Source organism: Trachinotus anak, unplaced genomic scaffold, assembly GCF_046630095.1.
Source record: "Trachinotus anak isolate AG129_WGS33_773 ecotype Australia unplaced genomic scaffold, CSIRO_AGI_Tana_v1 ptg000003l, whole genome shotgun sequence".
Classification (NCBI taxonomy): Eukaryota; Metazoa; Chordata; class Actinopteri; order Carangiformes; family Carangidae; genus Trachinotus; species Trachinotus anak.
This window is the reverse complement of record NW_027273854.1, coordinates 4,671,153-4,686,530: the sequence shown is the minus strand read 5'-3', so window position 1 is coordinate 4,686,530 and position 15,378 is coordinate 4,671,153. Positions and strand designations below refer to the sequence as shown.

The following is a 15,378-nucleotide window of genomic DNA, read 5'->3' as shown; positions in this document are numbered from 1 at the left end:
CGGAGTGTGAGCCAGCCAGGGTACACAGGCGGCAGGCCACGTGAGGGCACGGGATCAGCCTGAAGAACACACTTGTATTCCACTTCACAGGAATGTTGCTCCACAGTTTCCGTGGAATCACTGCCCGGTTCTCATTTGACTTCCATATAGCAAATTCTATCTTTAAGTTTATATAATAATATATATAAGTTTGGGACTGCCAAAAGCTGTGCAAATTCCTCTGTTATTCTTTGTCATATCAGTAATTGTGGAAACTCATATTCCTTCACACGAGGCAGCTGAACGGAAGACATCATACCAACACTGTGCACACAACAGGCTTTAGGCTGCAACTTTATTTAATCATGAACTGCACCGTAACACAGACACAAACTTCCACCAGTTTAGAAATCTTTCACATTTTCAGCAAATTGCTGGAGGAGAAAAAAAAAAACATGCTCACATCCCCTGAAAGTCACACACACGTTAAAAGTTCAACATACTGCTCTCACTACGCTGTTTCCATCTGCTTTTTTAAGAAATATTTGAAACAAACACTGCAGACTTTAATCAGTTAAAAGGATTACTAATACGGGGCTGTTTTTTCAGTGTTGTTACCAATCATGTGATTGGAGGAAATGAGTGCTGATAATCATAGGACAAAATATAAAGAGGGTCCGCTCAAAGGAACATTGCTACCCTGAAGGTTCACAACAGCTGAACAATAAACAGGCTAGGAACTTTGATAAAACAGGAAAAAAAACCCAAAAAAAACACATACACAGTTCACACTTTTGCAATATTCACCTGCTAAATCCTTTTAGATTTTGACCAGACAACACACAGTAAGAGTCAAGCTGTGCAGTTGGGGTAGAAAGGAAAAATTCTTCAGCCTAAAACTTCCAAGAAGCTGCAGCAACACTGTATGAGGCATCAGACACTTGCAGAGAGCAGCCATTCATCCAGGTCTGGAGGGTTGATGACTACTGCCCCCTGCCTTGTGTCTTTTATTATTACAGCCACGAGACCTTAGGACCTGTCACTCAAGTCTCCATCTGATCTTTCGCTGTCATCCTCTTCTTCATCGCCTCCTCCATTCATGGCCTCCACCCTGGCCAGCAGCAGCGGCAGGTTTATGTTGAGGCCTGTCGTCTCCTCGTCAGAGTCGTCCTTCGGCGGATAGAAACGCTTTGCCTTTGCTAAAAAATCTTCAGCTATATCAAGATACAGGAGACGATCCTGTGAAGAGGTGGGGGGGAGAAGGAAACTGTGAGTGTGATTATTGTCAGAATAAAGGGTAGTGTTTTGTTTTTTTTTTAACTGAAGTTTTGTTTGTAAGTGCAGAAAGAACTCTCCTACATGCTCGTACTACATTTAGTTAGGGTAAAACATATCCAGTTATAAAGGAGTATGATCATGTACTTTTAACTACTGTGAAAACTGCAAAAAGACAAACTTTGTGTATTCTCCTTCACTACCCAATTAATCCTCTCACGACCCCTCAGATTTATCTTATGACCCTTAGAAGGAGCCTGCCCCCCAGTTTGGGAAACACCCTGAACTACTTTATAATAAAAGTATAAGCTACAGCTTCAACTCAAAAAATCTTACAATGAAATATATAATAATACATCATCCAGTGGGACATTTTACTTTTAATTTTGATACTTTAAGTACATTCTGCTGGTAATATTTTGTACTTTTAACTGCAGGCATTTTACTTGTAAAGGAGTATATATACATTTATATTATAAGTATATATTTTTAAACTGATACTTTTACTTGAGTAAAAATTGTCAGTGCTTCAATGACTGCTGTGCACTGGGCTGGATCTGTCCTCCCCCTCTAAAGAGGATTCACCGTAGGTTCATCCTGAGTTCATGCCTCTTACCTCACAGTTAAGAAAAGACCATAAAATTCAGGCAGAAAATTACTCATTTTGAAGTCGTGTTTGTGGTGGGACAAACTTGTTATGACATATCTGGTCTGGAAGGAGGCAGCATCTAGAGTTGTTTTCCACTGGTGACCACAGCACTGCAAGTGTTACTCTGCTTCATAGAGGTAGAGGAAAGTACCTCTCACTGCGGCCTGGAGCACAGGACTGGGTAAAATCATGTGATGCTGGGATACGTTAGCACGTCCAGCATGAGTGATACGTCTCACAACCACCTGAGGGTGTTTTTTAACCCCGAAGCTCCAGGTCACAGCAGGGACACTCTCACTTGGTTCACAGTTGACAGATCTCTGCCCTCACCAGGATGAACAGATATCTCTCTGGTGGCGGTTCTCTGCTGTTGAAGATGGAGGTCTCGGAGTGGAGCGTGTGGAGAAGGGCACGTGCTGCCGGGGCATTACGCATGCGGTCATGTGAGGCACCGGCAGACACTGTCAGCAGCGAGTCTGCCTCTGCCATGAAACCTGGGGAAGAAGACAAAACCATCTCTGGTACCCTCCACACACAAGGTGACACAGTGCCTCGCATCTCATCTCATCTGTCCAGCCTTACCCAGGTTCTCCAGAATCTGCTTCCACTTGTCTCTGACCTCTCGGCGGGTGTCTCTCATGGCCTCGATGTCGACGCTCAGACGGCGATAACCCTCAACAAGAAAAGGACAAAGCTTTTAAGAACTATTTTCTTTCAGCTTTGTGTCATTTCTTGTCGACTTCCTCTAACATAAACTACTCATTTAATTTAATTTGATCCTCTAGTCATCGTCCTGCTGACTCATAACTGGTTTAAATAACCAATCACAATAACTTATCATTAATGTTTTCTGTCTTTTGCAATTATTTGACACTTTTGCACCTTAAATGAATAAATTCAGCCCTTTCTCCACCTGTCAGCTTCACCTGGAGCTCTGTGCAGCTCCTGTGTCCTCTGTTTAAGCCTTAGGTTAATACGACTCTGTTTCTGGTAAAGTCTCCCTCACGTACCGTGGATCCCATGCGGGTCTTGTTCCTGGCCTGGAGCAGAGTATAAAGGGTCCGGTCATCATCTCTCTCAGAGTGGCTGGGGTCTCCCGGCGTACTCCACAGGTTGGTCTCCTCATCACGACGCTTCTGGACTTCACGGTTAAAATACTCCAAAGGGTCTTGACTGTGTGGTTCAGCCAACGCACACAAACACAGTTATTACACATTCATACAATGATTAATCACAGCACATCACTATTACTGTGATGATAACAACAATAATACTATTAAAGCAAAATGTGGTGCAGAACTTTTCTGGTCTGGTCTGTCTCTTACGGTACTAATGGCTGCTTCTCATCCTCATCGTCTTCATCACCGGTGCAGCAGCAGCAGCAGAACTGCATGCAGAACCTCTTAAAGGCTGAACCCATCTATTAAGAACAGAGTCACTGTGCAGCAGGTGTTCACAGTGTCAGGTAATCCAGGGGGAAGTTGTGTTTCACTTTCCTGGTTCTTCAGTAGAGAAGGGGACTCCAGTGCTGAGTCTGGCCTGATATGTGTGCACTCAGCTGGCTTGCTTTAGCTCCACAGCGTCCCTGAAGATGATCTGGAGAAATGCTACTCTGAAGAGAAAGGGGACCTTATTCACACCCTATATGTATTTAAAAAAAAAACATTTGGCAAAGTAAGAAAAGGTAGCTGTTACAACATTTACATGGTCTGCTAACTTCTGGTAAAAATGATCAGAAAGAACAACAGCTCAAAAAAAAAAAAATTTAAAAAAATAGATACAAAGGTGACTGATTCCTAAACTCTACCTAATTTTCAGCTTCCCATTTTCCAGGACCCCACCACAGCTCCACGTCCAGTAGAGGTTCGTCCTCCAGATCATTGGCCAGAGCCCGTCTGGGTAGAGGAGCTCAGGCATACGGCAGCCCAGGCACTGGTGCTTCTCAGCAGCCTTACATGAAGGACAATGAGAACAGTGAGACGCTCACTCTCTCATCGTCTCGAAAACAGACATATTCATACCCCCACAGCCTCAGAAGACAGTCACAGCACAATCATGTGAGCTGCTCCATCTTGTCCTTAGCATTGTGTTTTGCCCTGAGGACAACACATCTCTTTCTCAACAGCTGCTCCGATTACACACTCTGTATGCCACGGCTGTATTGATTTAAGGATTATTTCACTTTATAGTTTGTGGCTATTGAGATTTCTTTCACCATGAATCTGTGTAAAAGTGGTTGAATTTTTATTTCTTTGTGGATGGCTTTGAATTTCTGAACAGATACAGTTTATTTCATTTTTTGAGAAGTTTGTTAAAGAAAAAGCAGAATTCTGGTAAAGCATTGTGAACAATGTGATGTTATGGGATAATAATGACCATGATGGTCACTCAATTTCCAGCCTAATCCTAGAGGTCAGTGATGGTTATTTTACAAGAGTAATGAGCTGAAGTCACAGGGTACTGTTGTTTATGACACTAACTACTGTGAGTCAGTTAAAAAAAAAAAAAAAAAAAAAAAAAAGACCTGTATTATAATGAAGATTACTGATCTGATGTTGGTAGGATTTTATGTGCAAAATAAAAACAGCAAGGATTCTAATGATGAACAGGTTCTATCTGTAAGTTAAAGGATGTAAAACACATTCATGAGTTCATATATTTTATTAGACGCTGGTTAAGACTCAATAAAAAAAACTGTTGGTCAGTTGTGATGATTTTAAATTAACATGTTTGATGATCTACAGACAAATACATTCAAAAACCAGAATAAAGGAAACTCAAGATCTCTACACAGGGTTCATGTTTATACAGTATAACTTTGTTGAAGGTATGAAGCGTTGACCAAACAGTAAAATAAAAGGCAGATGTGTAAAATGTTGCTGTGATAAAGGCACCAAATTGTTGATATCATTAATTAAACTTTCATCTGACATTTCCTTTCCTTCTGTACAGTAAGTAGCTAAAAAATTATCCTGACAAAGAACCCGGGTAAATCTCGATAAGCACGTGTTCTGCACTTCATGAAGAGGAATCGTTACAGAGTAAAATGCCTCAAGGCCATAGCCATGCTGTGAGTGTGATGTGTTCATTTACCACTTCAAAGTTCCAGCCGTACATATGCTCTGTAGAAATATGAACAGTTTGACTGAATGTTTCTCAAGACTGAAAAGCACAATAATTCGCTCTCTTTGGTTCAACTCCACATAATGTGAACCAGACTTCAGACTTTCTTCTGAGGTACATCGTAACACTGAGGTGCAGATTTTCAAACAAAACTAAAGGTTAATAAGCTAGACATGATATCAATTAATGATTAAACACTAACATAATGCTTCATATGTGAGAAAATGATAGATTACCCTCATTCAGCACCACATCTTGGGGGGGAGCCCAGTGCTAATGTCATATCATTACAGTAACAAGTTTTGATGACAATTATTGAGCTTTTTTTTTTTTTTTCCCCTCAAACCACAAGGCCACTTGAGGTCAATGGCACAAAAGATAACTTAAGTGAGCGCACAGCCTCCTAATTTATGAGCAGTTTAGTTATACACAAACTAAAACCAACTCCTGATTTGACGGCTGGTTTGACCTCCTGCCCGATTTCAAAGTGCAAAACAAACACAGCATTAAAAAAACAGTAAAAGCTGACAACTAATAATGTTAGCTGATAGATAACTGCACGCCGAGACAGGGGATGAGGTCAAACTAAGAGGCTTTCACTGGGTGGATCAGTGGCGTCTCCCTCTAGTGGCACTTTTTGACAGCAAGTGACGTCTTTCCCCATCTATCACAGTGAAGTTCAGGAAAATAAAATGTGTGGAAAACAGCTTTTACCTATGTTTCTTGAAGATATGACAGTGAAGTGTGGGTTTGTTTCAGGGCAGATGCACCAGAGAAACATATTTAAGCCATTGCCATGAAAACACACAGACAAAATAAAAAAAAAAAAAAAAAGCAGCAGCAAATCAATGGCGAACAACGTGTGCAGTAAGATAAGGCTCAGTCAGGCCATTGCATCAGTTCTTGTGTAACAAGTAAGACGGATGTCCAGACACTGAGGATCACCTCCATCTTCATCCCAGTCTTCTTGTTTGAGTAAAGTCCACCCTGCCACAAGATGCCTTCAGGGAAAGTTCCCATTGCGCGGTGAGCGACATAATGACAGGTCCACCTCAAAAACATGTTTGTGATCACACTTTTAAAAAAAAACAAAAACAACATTGTTGAAGTTTAAGAATAAGGAGGAACTTCGTCGTTGACAAACACATTATTCCTCTGCTCATGTGACTGAAATGTGTGGTCACATGTCTCACATCTCCAATGCTGAGAAGTGCAGTCTTTTCAGTTACTGTAGCACATCCCGTTGGCTCGGATGCATCACAAGGCTACGGCTAGGCCCATTTCTGGGGCTCAATATATATATATAAAAATAAACACAGTAGTGACACCTCCCAACCAGCTGTGGCACAGTTTGATGTCTGTCCTGTTTTAAGTGTGGTGGTGGTGGTGGGAGCGGAGAGAGGGCCGCAGGTCGGCGATACGTTGGCGTAAATGGGACATGAATTCAAACATGGTGGCAGCCAGGCTCTGGTGGATGAGGTAGCGGGGCAGGCGGCCCTGATGAGACAAAAAGAGATTGTTAATTGTTTTCTCCTCTCATGTTATAATTTATTTTCTGTGATTCATGTGCTCACACTTGTTATTTATATATTTCTGTTAATAGACTCTTGTATAATTACCAACTGAATCATGTTTAAAACCCCATATTTGTTCTATCCTCTTTCTATTTTTCTGCATCCTGTCACTATTTGCAAATTTTCTAAATACAGACAATTCAAATTATATTAATCTCAAAAGGAAAGAACGACCCCTCTTGTCTCAAACTAGAAATATGTTTTCACCTTCAAGTCTGTGTTGAGGACCCAGATGAAGGTGCAGACGGACGGGTTGCTGCTGGATTTAAGGACAACAAATCCTCCTGGACCGTTCTCTCCCCTGAGCCGTCAACAGAAGAGAAGACAGAGAGGTTAAAAAAAAAAAAAAAAATCAACACAACTGAACTTTTACGAAAATCAATATAATCCTCAAATTTACTGGATCAGTGACAGAGAGCCCAGCCAGAGGCGTGTTCTGACCTGACGTAGCGACCACTTGGAGGTTTGGCATCGTGTTCAGTTGCCATGCCAGCAGACAGGTAGCAGTCTCGTTTGCGCTCCACCCGTCGAACATTTACAAAGTCCCTGAAAGAAGAAAAATCAATCAGACAATCAATGAATGCATGGGACAGAAGACAGAAAGAAAAGATGACAGATACAAAAAAAAAAAAAAAAAAAAAAGAAAAGGCCTCATATTGAAGCCTGCTGATCTACCTCGCAGACACAACTCCCCCTGCTGCTCCGGCAGAGACGTCATATGATACTAGAGTGTTGTCGTCAACTCTCTGGAGGATCTGAGGAGAAGGCAGGAGCCACTGTTAGACTTTGGCACAGCTATGAAAAATGTTCAATAAAAAACAAAAAAGTCGTCCAAGTTGTCACCTGGCAGACAGAAACTGTTTTGTTCCACTGGACCATCTTCTCTGGTTGCAGAATGACCTCCTGATACACGAACTCAGCAGGACACTGCATAAAGGCCTGAATAAAAACAGTAACACAAAAGAAAGTTTGATCACAGGCTAAAAAAAAGAAAGAAACAAAAACAAACATGTGAAGATCAACCTTTCTCTCTGAACTGGAATAACTGAAACAACAGTTTCTGGTTTTCTGAGACAGTCTTTTCTTTGTTGTTCACATGATCTCCGGAGGCAGAGGTCAGCGCTGTGGATTTCAAACGCCTATTTTTAGCCTGTAATAGCCATTTCAAAACCAGTTCTCACGTGTGTTTACGATCATTGTCCTGGTGGAAAACCAGGTTGTGTTTTCTTCTGCATCTTATGAAGGAGTCCTCTGTTCCAAGACAAACTGGACTTTCAAAGGCATCCTGGAAAACTGCAGATGAGCTTGGGAACAGTAATTTGCACAGAGACAGTCCTGGCCTGTGTAACACTGCAATTTACTGGCTCACACCACAGCTTCATAACACCACTCTTATTATAATGACTGTAGCTCTACATGTTGTACTGTATCTAATCATATCCACCAATAGAAAGTTTAAAAGGTGACGTCACTGAGCTATGGTGTGGAGTAATGTTTTAACGTGTGGGTCCCTGTTTTGTTTATATCATACACATGCACGACCACACAGGTGATGTATTTTCATTCCTGCCATCAGTTTCATGTCATTTTGTTGCCAAGAAAATGGCAACAAAGGCCGTGAAGAAGACTTTTAGGAGGTAAATAGTCCAGATTTAATATATTTCAAGAAGTGGCTGTGAAAATGTTTTAAAGAACAGAAATGTCCATTTGTTAGCCTTCAAGGATACACACCATCACTTTGGTAAGAAAAACTGAGTATACATGTGATTGTTTGCTTTTAAGAAAATGCCCCAGGGGACCTTTAATAACAAGTATGTATATCTATATTTTCAGAAATGCAAAAACAGTAGTTTTTTTAAAAACAGAACTAGTGGTAGTTTAGTGCAGCAGCTGCTTCGCTCCTTGTTTTAGAAGTTAAAAAAACAAGACAAATATTCTTCAATCAGCAAAATGAGTTTTTAGGTTAGGTTGATCAATAACATATCAATACACAGGCCTCGTCAACAAAGCAGACGTGTGTCTAGGGCTTAAAAAAAAAGGCTTTGTTTATCATTCACAGTCATTACTCCTCAAGTTACAGCATCAAACCGTTTCAAACGGCCTTCAGTCACGGAGCGTCCTCTATGTAGAAGGCTTCCTCTCTGAGGAATGACACACGCTAAAGCAACTCTTCCGTAACACAACTCTAGCTCCTCTGAAGCTGGTGACAGAACCAGGAAGTCTATTTATCGTCCGATTTAATTTAACACCCATTAGTCTCGATTATGTCGCCGCTGTACCCTCTGGAGGCTGCGCAGATCCAGCATACTGTGAAAGCTGCTGATGTACGAGCTGATCTGCTCTTTAATGTGACACAAAATCAGACTTATAAATAAAATATCAGGGAGGCAGAACATATTACATAATATATGAGGTTTCTACACATGATGCCTACTGTATGTACAGTATAGTGAGTCTAAACATGATTCTCTTGGATCACTACTGGATGTTCTGGTTAGACACGGTTTCACAGTGAGTACACGAAGGGGCAGCTGTACCTTGAGAATGAAAGTCTTTCCATGGAAGGGAATCTCCAGGGTGTAGACAGAGTCTCCCATTTCCTGACACGAGACAGATGACTGTTAGTATCTTTTGCTTTCATTTTCAAGGACAAAAAAACCCCCCAAAAAAAAAAAACCATAAAACTATTCACTTCCTCAAAATACTCAATGAACTCTTTGGTCAAGTCAAGTTTATCTTTATAGCACATGTCATACAAGAAGCATAGAAACAATGAGCTTCAAGATAAAAAAGCAAAAAAGGAAGGCAAAGATCATACAAGACAAAAATATATCAGACAGTGATGAAACATAGATCCTGTTTTTTTTAGTTCTCAAAATGCATCAGAAGAATTTAGTTGAATTGTAAATGAACTGAAACCAGCTCTGGAGGGAACAATGTGACACAGCTAGAGTCAGGTTTCAGTAGGTGTTTCCAGTGGTTGCAGGTTACTGACATATCTGGTTTGACTGAGTTCAGTGTCAATCAGATATGATTATGAATCCTCTATCCCTTCTCTGCTTTTCGTATCAGCAAAGAACTGTGAAAATATGTAATTATGTGATGTATCTGGCAGAGAGTTATAGTTTTCCATTTTTTACCTTTACTTCTTCCCCTGAAATCAGCCACTTAACAACATCTGTACACAACAATTCATGATCAATAAACAGTCTGATTAAGGCTGGATATCTGAGGCCAATACTGATATAGTTATGTGAGAATTATATTTTCACCATAAACAGCTAATCCCCTTGTTAGAGTTGTTGTTTTTTTTTAAAGAACTGTAATTAAGATAGATACTAAACTGGACTTTTTGTAGTTGAAAAATCAACTTGGCCAATTTAGTGCCATCTTCAGATTCATTAAATTGCTATTAAACCCTCAACCTTTCATATGGCTTATAGCAAAAAACAAAAAAAGTTTAGCTTTTGGTGGCTTCAAAGATTGAAGAGTCTAACACTTTGTCTACACTGACTGCAGAGCAAAAGCAGCACGACATCAGTGTTTCAAGTGCAATTTAGCAGCACTCACAGCCAAATATTTACCGTGGTTTTGCACATAAGCACGGTGCACATAAGTAAAAAAAAATGAAGCCTTGAAACCTGCAAAAGATTCACAGGTTCACATCCACAATGTAGACAGATGTCCGTCCTGATTAAAACTTATGTGTGTGAGACTGAAATCGACAGCTGGAACGCGGCAGGTGTAAATGCAGGCAGGACACACTGGGATCAGAATATGATTGGATCAGACAGACCACATGGCTCGCATCCTGATTGGATCTCAACCAGCTGTAAATGCAAAGACCTGCGGATCAGATGTCATTATCCAGATACACATCACATGTCGACACCAGGAGTGAATGTGGCTCAAGTCAAACCAGTGAGACGTCCTTGAACCTGCATCTGAATGAACCAAATTCAATAAAGAAAAGTCAAACACTCACATTGTTTTTTTCAAATTTCCAGTTTTCCTCCTGGGCTAGGATCTGCTCCACCACAGACATGGCCTCACGACCCTGTCTGACGTACTCCTTCTCCTGCGGGGAGAGAAATGAAGGAGGAGAGAGTCACAGTCATCATCAGGTGAAAGAAAGCTGATACGAAGACTTCTGAGACTGACGCAGGTACCTGAGCGGTGACAGCTCTGCGCCCGAGACCCTCCTCATCCAGATCTTCTTCAGAGCCTGCAGACACAAGTTCAGGGCCAAAGCTCAGTTTGTAGCTTGGATGAGAAATGTACAAACATACCAGGTAAAAATAAAAACCTGCGACATCTGACATCACCTGCGACAGATTCAGGTGGAGAGTAGAACTGTCCATCTGAAACGGCGCGGGGGTAGATCATAGGGGCGCGTTCACAGGCTGCATTCACCACTGCTAGGTAGGCTGAGGTAAAAGATGAGACTGTTAAAAAAGAAGAAACTTATTTCTGTCAAATCTTGTTTAGACTTCAGAGCAGCGTCTTTCTCTCACCCCTCTCGTCATCCGCCTCCTGTGTCAGCACCTTGAAGTCGAGAAACCAGGTCTCCAGCCAGGCCACCACAAAGGAGGTGATGGGCAAAACATAGCCAAAGGCATTCTGGGACAGGAGCTGTGCAGAGACAGACACTATGTCATCCTGAGGCTTCACAGCATTAAAACAGACAATCAAAACATCCACAACAGAAGTGAGAGTTGCATTTTATGCTGGTTTAATTTGCCTTCGTTAAATATAAAACGTTTACTCAGCTATATTAAAGTGTTTCACAGAAATGACTTGATTCCAAACAAGGGGGAACAACTCTTTGATTCTCTGTGGTGCATAAAACTGTAAACTCATTCAAACGCTCACATTACTGAGATAAAGCAGAAGTGAAAAAACTGAAGTGGTTTTACCATCATCTGCCTGCACCACAAATAAACACACAACAGTTAAAGTGTGACACTCACATTAGATTCGATAACCTTGACAACAAGGAAGACACTGGTCACTAAAGTGGTTATCTGCAGAGGAGGGAAGATATGAATTTCTGTTATCATTCATGTCCAGCACTGAAAATATGAGATTTTACAGTATTTGATCTGTGTGTGTGTGTGTGTGTGTGTGTATGTGACTAAGATCACTTACCGCAATGACCCACCAATGCTTTAACCGAAAAGCAGCGTAACCCACTTGTAGACACAGGAAACGAAACACAGCAAGGAGCTGAGACAAGGAGGAAGACAGAGACATGAAAAAAGGAGCTCAGGCGTTTTATGTTATCACATGTTCCCGACATGTTGGCTAACATTTAACATTTTAACATGTTAACATTTTCTCCTCATGTGTCAATAAATGCAGACATGTGACCAACCTCGCCAGCTCATTCAGACACTATAAATCAGGCTGTATAACAATATAAGTATCTTCTCGTAATGACTGGTCATCAAGAGGTCAAAGCTTTCAAAATAAGATCAGGATTTACAATCTAAAATGTTATTATTCTACAACGAAATCAAATGAAATGTAGACAACAGACTTGGATTGACCCACTTACAAAGATGTCAAAGAAGGAAGACCTGAACTTATAATGGACAACCTCATTTTCCAAACTCTCCCAGATTGTGCTGGAGTTCTGCAGGAGAACAGATCAGAGTCACTCTGAGTCTTAAGCATCACTGCTGTGGCCAAAAAAAAAAAAAAAAAAGTCAACACTCACATTCAGCTCAATAATCCAGAGGAGCGAGATGAACAGCAGGTCGAAGGTCACAAAGAGACAGAAGGTGCGACGGACGTCAGAAATGACCCTGCGCTCTGCAGGCGGTACAAACAGGTACGGGGAAGGGAGGGACAGTGACGTAGAGTAGGAGGCATTCAAGGAGGCAATGGCAGGGAGGCTGCCCCCGAGCTCCCCATAGTCTCCACCCGGCATTCCTGCGGTGAGACAGGAGACTCCCCCTGCTACAGGGGAGATAAAGTTGGTGAGCTATGTTGGTTTCATTTAGTATCACAGTCCTTCAGTATTAAGCAAAAATTAGGAGAAAATGCACAAAATAAAAAAATAAAATCCTAATCTGTGTTGCAAAAGATTTTTTAATCTTAATTAAAAAAAAAAAAAAAAAAAAAAAAAAAAAAAAAAAAAACAGGCAGCATGGAGCCAACAAGTATAGATCGTTATCACTGCTGTCGAATCTTGATTAAGGTACAACACACAAGTCCTCTCTTGTCCACAAGTTTTTAACTACTTTCCACTGAAGCTCACACTGGCCTGCGCCTCGCTGTGTGAGAGTTTCCACAGTTAGAAAGAGATAAGAGCAGCAAACACAGCGACACATAAATATCCTTCAATTCTCTCTCTGCTCTGCATGCAATCTCATGATTTCCACATCCAACCACAGGCCATTTCACCAGGTTTTACATCCACAAGTACACATCATCCATTTGATGCTATTTTATGGTAAAATGAGTTCTCCGTTTACTGTTACATCATGTAGACAGTTGTGGTTAAAACGCTCTTTCTATTCAAAGAACCACAATCTGTCATCTGCAATGTTACATTAGATCTTGTCCTCTGTTCGGCGCTCTTCTTTTCATAGTTTCATCCAGATATTTCATGCTTTAATTAATTTACTTATATCCTTTTTATTTGCTTTTAATAATAAATCAAATAATCCAATAATGCAGTCTCTCAGTAAATCCCTTTGGTCAATGTTTGTTGTTTTTAAATGTGCTTTATAAATCAACTGACAAAAATAAACTGATGAAAATTGATAACTGTTATACTATTACATTAAAACTAGTGTTTATTGAAATCGTTATTGCAAAGCAGTCAACTCCATGACAGGAGAGGCAAATATCTGGACTACACAGAAAATGAAGTGCTCTCTGTGTAAATAAATGTATAATAAATAATAATTTGTGCTGTCAGGTTTTTAGAAGCTGCAATATGATGCAAGATTTGATGTCAGTTTAAGACTTAGCCACACATAACTTTAAGTATATACTAGTTGTGGAGCCTTTATTAAAGGATGCTTGCACTGTAACATCAGATTCTTGACAGAACAACAAGTCTGACTATTGTTAACTCAGTGACCCACAACCAGACACTGAGTGAGTTTCAGTTGTTTCAACTTAACGTCGACATGCATCATGAGTCATCCCGTGTTTATTTATTTACCTCTCGAAACGGTTGCATAGGAACTCTGTTTAAGGTTTAAAACTCATATTAATTTTAGTTTTAGCGGTTTCAGACCCCATGACTCCCCCCTGTCTCCCCCCTCACTTCTGCTAATAAACAAACAACTATGTAGGGGTTGTCTCTCAGCTAGCAGGCTAACTTACCGTTGCTCACAAGACACACACACACACACACACACACACACACACACACACAAGACAGACAGAAAATAATCACCAGAACCGCTTCTCCACTAATTTACCTGGATACTTGTACACAAGCGCAGATGACACGAAGGGGCAAAGGGGGAACTATTTTTTAGCTACCCCAGTTAGCTTTAGCTAGCTAACTCACCTTCGTCTCTGTGCAAGTTAGTTTCACTGGCTAACTGACACAGCGTACACACGTCATGTTTCAAGCGGACAATTACGGGAAGTGACGCTAAGAAACAAGAAAATACAGTCAACTTAGCCCCGTTTTCAATTATGTCATGAAACCCCCAAATTAAAGCATGAAACTCACTGGATTTATCGCATCATCATCGAACAACGAGTCTTCCGGTTCGGACCATTCAAAGACGACACATCGCGGCAAGATGATTCACTGCCTCTCTTCAGCACGGCGAGAACCGTGTGACCGCGGCCCCCAGTGGCCACCGTGTGTAACTACACCCCTGCGTCTCATAAAGTTTTTAATGTATTTTGAGTGGAAGACAGAAAGAAAAGGAAACTAAAAGTTTAACTTAGTCTCAGACCACAACAAAATTACCATCCCCTTATAGCAACACATGAAACGCCTTCTTTCTTTTTACTTTGTCTACGGTTGTCACCATATCAATTACAACCTGTGGGCCTTTTTGTTTCATTATAATAGCTATACTATGCAATGTAGTACTCTCCTGCACATTGCACAGTGTAAATATCTATACAGAATATATTTATATATTTTCTATTATTCTATATTTTTTGCACTACATTCCCCAAGTCTTTATTATTATTGTTAATATCCCACATCTTTGTTGTAAACATTTTATCCAAATGTTATTTTAATTTTTAACTTGTGATTCTACCTTTGATTTTACTGTAAGTCTATTTATGTCCCTGTTTGCACCAAACACCAGCACAAATTCCTTGTATGTGGAAACATACTTTGGAATAAAACTGATTCTGATTCTGATTCTGATTCAGTGTTTTACAGTGTACTTGAAGTGGTTCTCCAAGTGGGGTCTGGGTCCTTGAGGGGGTTCCTGGGGGTCCCAAACAAGAAGGGGAGTAATTTATTTTCAGTATATTTCCATCCATAATTGTAGTATTTTGGTAATGGGTTTCAAATACTTTCCGTTAAAACAAAACATGTAAAAGCAAAAAAAGATCAAAACGGTGACCATGAGACTAAATCTTATGAAATGAAGAGTCATGGTCTAAGTGTCAGTCTGGGGGTCCTTGATGTGGAAAAGTTTGAGAACCCCTGTTATAGAAGATTTAGTGTGCTGTTGTTTCTGCCTGTGACATTTAATAGAATCATTTACAATCATGTGCATACACTGCCCTTCAGTGTCCACAGCACGTAACTACATCACGTTTATTGTTTTATTTTGAAAG

The 15,378-nt window shown here is 40.6% G+C and overlaps 2 protein-coding genes across 5 annotated transcripts; both read right to left on the bottom strand.

Moving 5' to 3' along the window:
- Positions 1–320: 320 nt before the first annotated feature.
- mreg (melanoregulin) lies at positions 321–3,886 on the bottom strand. Of its 2 annotated transcripts, none has more exons than XM_071468065.1 (6): positions 3,711–3,886; positions 3,229–3,544; positions 2,914–3,076; positions 2,486–2,576; positions 2,234–2,397; positions 321–1,218 (listed from the first exon to the last, which is right to left on the bottom strand). In XM_071468065.1, the coding sequence occupies exons 2-6, from the start codon at positions 3,321–3,323 to the stop codon at positions 1,009–1,011; spliced, it is 723 nt and encodes a 240-aa protein (XP_071324166.1). In that variant the 5' UTR covers positions 3,324–3,544; positions 3,711–3,886; the 3' UTR covers positions 321–1,008. The 2 variants fall into 2 exon arrangements, with proteins under 2 accessions (XP_071324166.1, XP_071324170.1); XM_071468069.1 differs by having other exon boundaries at positions 3,229–3,510; positions 3,711–3,865.
- A 663-nt stretch (positions 3,887–4,549) lies between these two features.
- stard3 (StAR related lipid transfer domain containing 3) lies at positions 4,550–14,444 on the bottom strand. Of its 3 annotated transcripts, none has more exons than XM_071468040.1 (15): positions 14,300–14,444; positions 12,320–12,561; positions 12,158–12,235; positions 11,749–11,826; positions 11,571–11,624; positions 11,115–11,232; positions 10,926–11,027; positions 10,770–10,825; positions 10,586–10,678; positions 9,138–9,200; positions 7,444–7,539; positions 7,276–7,355; positions 7,042–7,146; positions 6,808–6,901; positions 4,550–6,523 (listed from the first exon to the last, which is right to left on the bottom strand). In XM_071468040.1, exons 2-15 carry the CDS (start codon positions 12,530–12,532, stop codon positions 6,395–6,397), a joined length of 1,359 nt encoding a protein of 452 aa, XP_071324141.1. In that variant the 5' UTR covers positions 12,533–12,561; positions 14,300–14,444; the 3' UTR covers positions 4,550–6,394. The 3 variants fall into 3 exon arrangements, with proteins under 3 accessions (XP_071324141.1, XP_071324148.1, XP_071324157.1); XM_071468047.1 differs by having other exon boundaries at positions 14,040–14,306; XM_071468056.1 differs by lacking the exon at positions 14,300–14,444 and adding an exon at positions 14,132–14,283.
- Positions 14,445–15,378: the final 934 nt, after the last annotated feature.

What these genes read in the sequence shown, in the direction of transcription:
- mreg (XM_071468065.1), bottom strand. Translation starts at nt 3,323, where the DNA reads ATGGGTTCAGCCTTTAAGAGGTTCTGCATGCAGTTCTGCTGCTGCTGC. An exon ending in GAGAAGCAGCCATTAGTACC is followed by an intron (nt 3,077 to 3,228) that starts GTAAGAGACAGA and finishes TGAACCACACAG; the next exon opens with TCAAGACCCTTTGGAGTATT. An exon ending in AGAGATATCTGTTCATCCTG is followed by an intron (nt 1,219 to 2,233) that starts GTGAGGGCAGAG and finishes ACCTCTTCACAG; the next exon opens with GATCGTCTCCTGTATCTTGA.
- stard3 (XM_071468040.1), bottom strand. Translation starts at nt 12,532, where the DNA reads ATGCCGGGTGGAGACTATGGGGAGCTCGGGGGCAGCCTCCCTGCCATT. An exon ending in GGAGGCGGATGACGAGAGGG is followed by an intron (nt 11,028 to 11,114) that starts GTGAGAGAAAGA and finishes CTTTTACCTCAG; the next exon opens with CCTACCTAGCAGTGGTGAAT. An exon ending in AAACAGTTTCTGTCTGCCAG is followed by an intron (nt 7,356 to 7,443) that starts GTGACAACTTGG and finishes CCTTCTCCTCAG; the next exon opens with ATCCTCCAGAGAGTTGACGA.